Source organism: Bison bison, unplaced genomic scaffold, assembly GCF_000754665.1.
Source record: "Bison bison bison isolate TAMUID 2011002044 unplaced genomic scaffold, Bison_UMD1.0 scf7180017864456, whole genome shotgun sequence".
Classification (NCBI taxonomy): Eukaryota; Metazoa; Chordata; class Mammalia; order Artiodactyla; family Bovidae; genus Bison; species Bison bison.
In genome coordinates, this window is record NW_011495018.1 from 14,439,238 (window position 1) to 14,448,969 (window position 9,732).

General features: G+C 46.1%; 1 protein-coding gene across 1 annotated transcript in view; it reads right to left on the reverse strand.

The window, feature by feature from the left end:
• Positions 1–512: 512 nt before the first annotated feature.
• Positions 513–9,732, reverse strand: part of PNLIPRP2 (pancreatic lipase-related protein 2) — a 19,742-nt gene continuing 10,522 nt past the window's right edge. Inside the window, exons 7-12 of the mRNA XM_010859285.1 lie at positions 8,590–8,709; positions 5,655–5,773; positions 5,108–5,237; positions 3,795–3,906; positions 2,300–2,467; positions 513–628 (exon numbers count right to left, since the gene is read on the reverse strand). Of these exons, the coding sequence (XP_010857587.1) occupies positions 565–628; positions 2,300–2,467; positions 3,795–3,906; positions 5,108–5,237; positions 5,655–5,773; positions 8,590–8,709 (713 nt within the window). The 3' untranslated portion in view covers positions 513–564. The remainder of the gene's footprint in view (positions 629–2,299; positions 2,468–3,794; positions 3,907–5,107; positions 5,238–5,654; positions 5,774–8,589; positions 8,710–9,732) is intronic.

The following is a 9,732-nucleotide window of genomic DNA, read 5'->3' on the forward strand; positions in this document are numbered from 1 at the left end:
TGTGCAAATATTCTATACAGAAACTATTTCAGGGAGAACTCAAGTTGTCTCTGGGAAGAGGAAGTGAGAGGCCCTAGGGCATAGCTGGAAGGACAGGACCTTGGGTAAAAGCTCACTTCTGCATTGTTTACATTTTGTGCCACGTTCGTGTAGTAAATTCTTTTAAAGCTCTTCTCCTTCCATGGTGGAGGCAGATTCCCCCTAGATTACCCCCAGAGTCACTCATGCCACAGGCTGCTCTTACATGGGGTCTTACATGGGGTACCCCAGGATACTGCAAGCTGAGTGGGCAACATGTGGAAGCAATCTGTTCAAGCAGGACAGATTCCACTGTCTAAGGATATAAAACCCATTAGGACAGGACACACAAATACCCTGGAAGAGAGAGATGGTGGAGGGGGTGGGCCAGTAGAATGTTTCAGGCATTATCTGTGGCCAAGTTGGCTCCAGTCCCCCAAATCTTTTCTAAAATGTGACCCAGAATGTGCAGAATGTCAAACTAACAACATCAGAACAAGGCCACTGAAATTTTATTATCAGAAAGATTAAAGGGGCACCACATTTTTAACAAGGGTAGAGGGTTTGTAATGTATTTTCTCGCATCGTGTCGTTGCTGCAAAAATTATACCTGTGGAGGAAGACATTTCTGGCATTAGGCTCTTTTGCTTGTTGAAAAGTGACTTCAGGTAAGTAAACAGTTTTTGGCTAATCCGCTGGAATTCAGACCCCTTTGACTGAAAAGCTCTGCTACCCGAGGCAGAGTCCAAGTGATGCTCAGAAAGCAAACCCCCTCAAAGAATCTCCTCCCCTCCTTGGACTTTTAAAGAGCTGAGAGTGAATCAGTGGTCAGATCAAGGATTTTCAAAACCCAGGGGGTTATCACCGAGCTCTCTGTGCTATACAGCAGCTTCCCACTGATTATCTACTTCACACATGGTAGTGTATAAATGTCAATGCTCCCCTCCCAATTCATCCCACCCTCCCTTTCTCCTCACTGCCCCCACATGTCTGTTCTCTACATCTGTGTCTGTATTCCTGCCCTGCAAATAGGTTCATCGGTACCATTTTTCTAGATTCCATATATGTGCATTAATGGATGATATTTGTGATGACCTAGAGGGATGGCATGGGGCTTCCCAGGTGACACTAGCAGTAAAGAACTTGCCTGCCAATGCAGAACACCTGGGAAACTTCCCACAGTTTGATCCCTAAGTTGGGAAGCGCCTCTGGAGGAGGGGATGGCAACCCACTCCAGTAATTCCTGCCGGGAGAATCCCATGGACAGAGTAGCCTGGCGGGCTACACTCCATAGGGTTGCACAGAGTCGGTGAAGTGACTCAGCACACACTCACAGAGAGGTGGGACGGGAGTGTAGGGTAGAAACTCAGGAGGGAGAGGGGTACAGGTATGCATATAGCAGATTCACTTTGTTGTAGCAGAAACTAACACAATATTGTAAAGCAATTACACTCTAATAAAAAAATAAAATAGCAAAAGCAAAGCAAACAACAGAAAAAACCCCAAAGGATTTTGAGCCTGGCAATGATGGTCCTCTTTTAAGGTGGACTTTCTTTTCATATTTTTAGATATAGTTAGGTACTCTCCCAGCTCCTACCAGGTAAGGTTCTGTTCCCTCTGAATGAGAAGAGTTTGCCACTATGAGCTAGATCCAATACACGCTATAGTCTCCAAACAAAGCAATTTACATTCCTAACTGCTCCCCAGCTGAAATTAACTCAGAGGTTTCCGCCAAGTACTGCCCAGGTGTCTTCCTTATTGTTTAAGATAAAAGTTTCATATTTGCCTGTTTCTTTTTTTCATGGGTCTACATGATTTTATTTTTCTTTTCTTTTCTAAAAAATGTATTTATTCTTAATTGAAGGATAATTGCTTTATAGGATTGTGTTGGTTTCTACCAAACATCAACATGAATCAGCGCTTCTTGAACATATGCCTAAATACTGATGCCTTGCTCCTGCCAACGTGAGTTTGGCTAAAGGAAATTAATTATTTTTCAAAAGTAAATTGATGGATAGGTGGAGAGTTGAGATGAATAGTTGGGTAGATGAATGGATAGTTGGCTGGATGGCCAGAAGCATGAGACGACAGGTGTCTGTATAGATGGCTGGATAGAGGAGTGGACAGATAAGTGGATGAACAGAAAGGGCTGGATGAATGTGTCAGCGGATAAATGCATAGATGTGTAGGTTGGTGATTGGATGGATGAATGGATGGACTGGTGAACAGATTGATAGCTAAATATAGAAAATAAAACTTAGATGGAATAAAAGATACGCACTCAGTCCTATCTTCACCACCTTGCACTGTAACTCTGGAAGCCCCTAGTTTGGGCCAGAAGAGATTTATCACATTGTTGTTCCAAAGGAACTTGACCTTCTGGACTTTTCCAACATTGAGGTCCACATCAATGTCATGCGTATGACTTGCATTTGGTTGGAGGGATCCTCTGAAAACATAGACATAAAATATTTTATCAGGTGTATATATAAATACATAGATTGATAGCAATCTATTGTTTCTCCAAACAACAGCCACTGTTGCTGATTTTCTCCAAATAAATTGTATAACTTCATACACATCCAGGGACTGGTAAATCACAAAGGTGTTTGTAAACAATACAACTTTTAAAAATATTAGACTCTAGATTTTCACTGTTTTGTTTTTCCCTGGGATTCCCAGGTGACACAGTGGTAAAAAATCTGCCTGCCAGTGCAGGAGACTCAAGAGATGTGGGTTCGATCCCTGGGTCAGGACGATTCCCTGGAGTAGGAGATGGCAACCCATTCCAGTATTCTTGCCTGGAAAATTCCATGGAGAGAGGAGCCTGGTGGGCTACAGTCCATGGAGTCGCAGAGTCAGACATACTGAACGACCAAGCACACACATACAGTCTGTCCCTAGAGGGAAGTTAAGTATTTGGGGTTGCATATTAACCCTGTTGGTTTACTGTGGGACTAATTAATGCAGTATCTTATGTTCAAAGATGCCTGTGGGTCAGCTGAGGTCATTTGTTATCACCTCATGTGTAGCACAGGAAGTGGTCAAAGAACTTTAACACGAAAATTATTATGTAGAACTTAGTGCAAAAAACAATCTATTTGTACAGCATTGAAAGTGTGAAAGCGTTAGTTGCTCAGTCGTATCTGACTCTGTGACCCCGTGGATTGTAGTCCACCAGGTTCCTCTATCCATGGAATTCTCCAGGCAAGAATCAATGGAGTGAGTTGCCTTTCCCTTCTCCAGGGGAGTCTTCCTGACCCAGGTCTCCTGCATTACAGGCATATTCTTTATATGAGCCACCAGGGAAGCCCTTTTACAGCATTATTATGCATTTGTCCAACATACATTCACCAAGCACCTCACATACCCAGCAGAAGTAGGCACTGAGGCTACAGCGATGAGAAGGTGGCCTCAGGCTTCCTGTGTGTGTGTGGGTAGGGGATGAAGTGTGTGTGTTGGTGAGGAGGGAGTTGCCACACAAATACACCTGGCCTGAGGAGAATTTGATATTCATAAAACCTAAGTCAGGAAGCAACAACTGACAATTCAGAAGTCCACATTTGTCTCATGTTAAATAGTGACTTCTCCCTCTCTCCTCTCGTGTGTAAATGGGGTGATTGAACCAGATCTAAGGCTTCCATCCAGCTTTGACATTTCAGGATTCAATGGTTCTGTGTCATAGGTGGCTAGGTTTATAAAGCAGTTTATACCTAATCTCATATGAATCATCTACCATGGAAAGTCTGGTCATTTCACTTTACTATCAAACTTACTTGAAAATTTGATATTGTTTTGAGTTTCCATTACTTCCATACAAAGCAATTCTGATGGACCCCCTCACTTTCTTTGTTCCAGCCAGTGTGACGGATACCCTGTATCTCCAACCTGTCCAAAGAAATGCAATCATTAAATTAACTCATCTTGTTGAAAGAAATGACCCTATGGAGGCAGTCTTGTTCCAAGCTGAGTCCTCTGTGGGTGAGGGGGAAGAATGACTATGCATGATGATTTTCTTCAGTGAGGCTTGGTGTCCTGAGATTCAGGTTGCTCTCCCTGGCCTCCCCCAACCGCCAATTTTCTGGTATTAAAAACAACACTACCGGGTCCATTCTTGAGCACATATTCTCATTCACACATGCAAGTGTTTTTCCTAAGTAAATTCTGGGAAGAAGAATGGCTGGGTTAAAGTCCTATGCATGTAAGACTTTATAGAGACTGCCAAACTGTGATCTTTCATGACAAATACTGTGAAGATTGCATGAAGTGTTTTATAAAGTGCTACATAACTTTTTAAAATTTGAAACTCCTTTGAACAACAATTGTTCTTCATTCGGCTACCATTACTTATAACACATGAATCTTGATCATTTCACTATCTGGTGTTTTTTAAATGAGAAGCTGGGCAAAACAACAAAAATACAACATGATTATGTGTATGTAGGGGGACTGATATGACATATAATTAGTGGGGAGACTTCTTGACTTACAGTGACTTTGCCCCACCTCACCTAAAGGAAATCAGTCCTGCATATTCATTGGAAGCACTGATACTGAAGCTGAAGCTCCAATACTTTGGCCTCTTGATGCAAACAGCTGACTCATTGGAAAAGACCCTGATGCTGGGAAAGACGGAGGGCAGGAGGAGAAGGGGACGACAGAGGATGAGATGGTTGGATGGCATCACTAACTTGATGGACATGGGTTTGAGCAAACTCTGGGAGATAGAGAAGGACAGGGAAGCCTAGCATGCTGCAGTCCATGGGGTCACACAAAGTCAGACACGACTGAGCAACTGAACTGAACTGAATGCTCTTCTTCTGTTAATGGATCTGTCCTTCTGGCCACAGGGGTGAGTGAACTTGTAACCCAGCGTGGGCCAATCACTATACTTTATTCCATTGATCGGGATTTTTGGCTAAAGGGTAAACTTGAGACCTAAGACAAATGCCATTCTTCTGTCCTTCCATTATAGCTTAAAATGGTTGGAGCTGAGTTTCTGTTAAATTGCTACCGAGGGTCCTATGAAGACTGAAACACCTTTAAAATTATTTGCAAGAATTTTTAAATTCGTAAAGTGGAAACTTACTTGTAAAGTTACCACTGCTCCCTGTGTTCAGGAAAAAGGTTTGTCCCACAGCACTGGTTTTCCCCTGGAATTGGTCAGCATAGTGCCCCATTTTGGGACATCCTCCCGCTGGACAAGGAAAACAGCCACCCTGGTGAAAGAAAACAGTTTGTCTGTGGGCTGAAGGCCTTGGACTCATCACTCACTCTATCAACAGTTCATCTTCTATTCCATCCATCCATCCATCCCTCATCCATCTTCTCATCTACCTATCCACCTTTCCATTCGGGTATCCATTCTGTGTCTGCTCCCCAGGACCCCACACTGATCCATGCACGCTTGCATCCATCTACCCATCCATGCATCCACTGGGAATTTTCCAGAATGGAAAGCTGGGGATCTAGGGAAGGCCCAGAACAGTTCAGGTCTGTGCTATTCCTCTCCTGCCCATCCTACTCCTGGGAGGAAGGCTCTCCTCAGCCATGGAGTTACATCTCTGCTCTGTTCCAAGTCACAGGGACAAAATCACCACCACCACCATCTTCCCTGGGCCCCGGGTGTGCCCTACCTCCTGAAACTCTTTGTAGGAGGCACATGGGTAGCCTAGGAAGCCATCAGGGTTGAGAATACTGCTTGAGTAGTACTTGTAGCTTCTTAAGTGACTGCATGCCACAAAGTCTTGGATTCCTGGGAAGACAAAGGCCACAGAGGCTCACAAGAGGCATTAAACTTTTGAAGCCTGAACCATTCTGACTGAGAGAGGAATCACCTCTGCATTTCACAGGTGGGTATCACCGCTCCTGAACACCTTAGCCACAGTTCAAAACTTCTATCATTGACCTTGACATACTTGGCAAGTAGAAAATTTGGGGGCTTGTTTGTAGTGGTGGTTGGCTGGAGTTGCTTTCTGCACCCTGGTACTGTCCATTTTCTGGGGAGGTCCTCCTCAGGGCTAGGCAAGTGTTAGGGAGTGAGCAGTTCTAACAAGCACCTTTATCTAATCCTCCAGGGCCAGGCATGTATTGTAAATGACTGACGAAAGCTTGGGGGCTTTGGAGGTGTGGTTAGCTTCCCAGGTGGCTTCCCAGTGGCCCAGAGCAAGCTCTAGTCCACTCATTACCTTGAGTTGAGCGGCCTCCTGTGGCATCTTAATATTGCTTGAACTTCATGTGAAAGAGCAGAGTCGATAAGACAACAGCCAGCATCCATTGCCAGTCGGTGGAGCCTTTGACCTCCCCTCTACTCAGCACCTGGCAACCCACTCCAGTGTTCTTGGCCTGGAGAATCCCAGGGACGGGGGAGCCTAGTGGGCTGCTGTCTATGGGGTCGCACAGAGTCGGACACGACTGAAGCGACTTAGCAGCAGCAGCAGCTACTCAGCACCGGGCACCTCCTGGTGTGTGTGTTTGGGGGTTCCCAGGAGGCTTCCCAGGTGGCTCACTGGTAAAGAATTCACCTGCCAAAGAGGAGACCCAAGAAACACGGGTTTGATCCCTGGATCAGAAAGATCCCCTGGAGAAGGAAATGGCAATCCACTCCAGTATTCTTGCTTGGACAATTTCATGAACAGAGAAGCCTGGCGGGTTACAGTTCATGGAGTAACAGAGAGTCAGACATGACTGAGTATACATATACATATATATATTTCACCTTTCACATGAAGCCAGCTTTTCTGTCTACCGTCTCAGGCTGAGAAATTCCTCCTTCTTACTCCTCCAGGCACAAGGTAAAAGCCATAGAAGGCAAGGTCACCGTGGCCTCTGACCACTCTCACTGCATTTTATCGATCATCTTTCTCTTTAAACCAAAGTCCTCTTGTTGGGGGAATTGCTTTTTTTTTATCTCTCCAGCTATTAATACCTGGTACCAAACTTCCCATGGAGTGATCCACAGTGACCCTGGCCTACCTGGTGGCCACTTCTGGGAGGTCTGCTGGGCTTTATCCCTCAACACGGGGGAAAGGAAGGTTGCACTTTGTGCTGGGGGAGAATTATCACCTCACAGTGCCCCCAGTCCTGCGTGTCCCACACCAGCACTCATTACCAGACCACAGAACCTGTTTTGAACTTAATTGTTTCTTTCATCCAAAATTGCTACCCAGGGATTGCATAACAGAGGAGCAAGTGGATGTAATTGTTCCTCAGTGCCTGCGCCAGGGTGACCTGGTGTGCACACAATAGAAACCTGCTCCAGCATCTAGGCTGTTCTCTCTCTCCCTGTCGTCTCTCTAATTAAACGTGGACTCCTTCCTATTATGTGTGCCCAGCCTGTCACTTCTGGGAGAGGGCAGCCCTCATTGTGACTCTGGTGTTCATTCTGCGAGCAGATCAGCAGAAGAACACCCCTGCTCCACTCCCCACCACCACCCCGCCCCGCCGCCACACACACACCAGGAGGTGCCTGGTGCTGAGTAGCTGCTGCTGCTGCTGCTGCTAAGTCGCTTCAGTCGTGTCCGGCTCTGTGCGACCCCATAGACAGCAGCCCACTAGGCTCCCCCGTCCCTGAGATTCTCCAGGCAAGAACACTGGAGTGGGTTGCCAGGTGCTGAGTAGAGGGGAGGTCAAAGGCTCCACCGACTGGTGATGGATGCTGGCTGTTGTCTTATCGACTGTGCTCTTTCACATGAAGTTCAAGCAATATTAAGATGCCACAGGAGGCCGCTCAACTCAAGGTAATGAGTGAGCTAGAGCTTGCTCTGGGCCAGCACAGGGTACCAAGGAGAGGCCCAGAGGCCCGGGACACAGCCTTTGGCCTTGGGGAACTCCCAGCTCGGAAAAATAAAGACTGAAATGAGATGATCTCAGACTCAAAGTTTCCACTTTCAGGGAGGAGAGGGAAACCTGTTCTCACTGAAGGGGTGACAGGCATAGCCCAAAGCCAGAAAAAGGGACGGCTGGCTGATGGCAATGGTGCTTCAGGTCACGTAACGTTAGGGGCACTGAGCCTGATTTCTTAGATGAGCAGACACACACACAAGGTTAGCCCCCCTCTCCCAGACCCCCGGCCTCTGCCTCCTCACACGGGCCTCCAAATCCCCAGGGCACGCCCTCCTCCTTCTCCCCATTGTCTTCTTGCCAGCTCACTTCCTTTCCATTCCTAGCATCTGACAACAGCAAATGGCAAGAAAGTCAAAACCCTTTCACATCTTTGCTTCCACCCTGCAGTTCTCCAAGGGGCCGACCCTGGAGAGAGCATGGGAGCCAAAGCCAGAACTGGGTCCTAGCCTATGGACAAGGGCAGCCCATGTCTCAGCATCTTGGTGCAGAGCGGGGGATGGCGCAGGCTGGGCATGTGGTTGGGCTTCGCAGCCGGAAAATGGCCTTGGGCAAGTTTTATCACTTTTCTGAGCCAGTTTCCTTGTCTGTAAAATGGGGCTAACCAGAATCACTATCTCAGGCCACTGTGGTGAAAATGTCAGTGTGGTGAAATGTGTGGTGTCAACACTACACACCCTGCCTTCTCTCCAAGCGGAGCAGCTGGGCTCGCTTCTCTCATTCACGTACCTTGCCATATTCCATTTATGTCTATGATGGTTGACAGGATATTTTTCTGACATCCAGGCATTTCCTTTCCTCCATTTGGGTAGAAGTCCAGGTGGCCCACCTTTTGTCTTATTCCCAAACCTGAAACATTGGAGCAGAGGTGAACAGGGAGCGGGAGGAAGGTGGTTCCAGCTCAGGTGATGGCTACAGAAAGCATTCAGCTCCTTCCAGTGGGAGCAAGAAACTGCTTGGCAAATTTTGTCCTCGGCACGGCCACCCTGTCTCTGGCTCTGTAGAAAGTTCTCAGAGATGAGCACTTGGCAAGACAAGAAGGGAGGAGACAACGCAGCACAGAAGATGAGGGGGAAGGTAGGCTCTGGGTGAGCGGGCACACGTGCATTTGTGTGTGTCTGTCTGTCTTAGAGAGACTGAACAACATGACTGAACAACACGTTCAGTCAACAACAACTGAACAACACTATTATCAGTGTCCTAATACCATTATGCACCAGAAGACACATGTCAGGGCTGGTGCAATTTTTATGACTTTACTCATTTAAAAATTTTGGTTTCTACATTATAGTGTTATGCTGAGACCACATAAATTATATTGCTGTATTGAGAACCAGAGCATAGCGGTTAGGTGGTTTGGATTTTGAAGCCCACAGGCCCATGATCACATTCTGGTTCTACTTACAGATCTGTGATCCTGGGCAAGCATTTGACCTTGTTGAGCCTCAGCTTCCTCAGCTACGAAATGGTAATAACAATACCCACTTTTCAGGGCTGTCACAATGATTAATGAGTGAAGGTGTACAAAATGTTCAATGCAGCACATGATAAACCTTCCGTAAGTGATAGCATCATGAAAACATAATCTTCATTGGCACATTTCATGAGTGGTTTTGCAAGAAAATATTGCAAAAAGAATGTTGATTTTAGAAGAATTAAAGATGATATTTAATCTCTGACAAAACAAACTTTAACCAAAGCGTTGCCATAAGAAGAAAAAAAATTCACTTTGCATTTTGTAAGTACAGGTCAAACGTCAATAATAAATACATCTGCCACTCTCAATATTGGCAGACCAGGGAAGAATGTAGAGTTTGTAGACTGGGTGAGCCTCCCGTGGCCTATAGACGTCTGCTGTCCGATCGGGGCCTC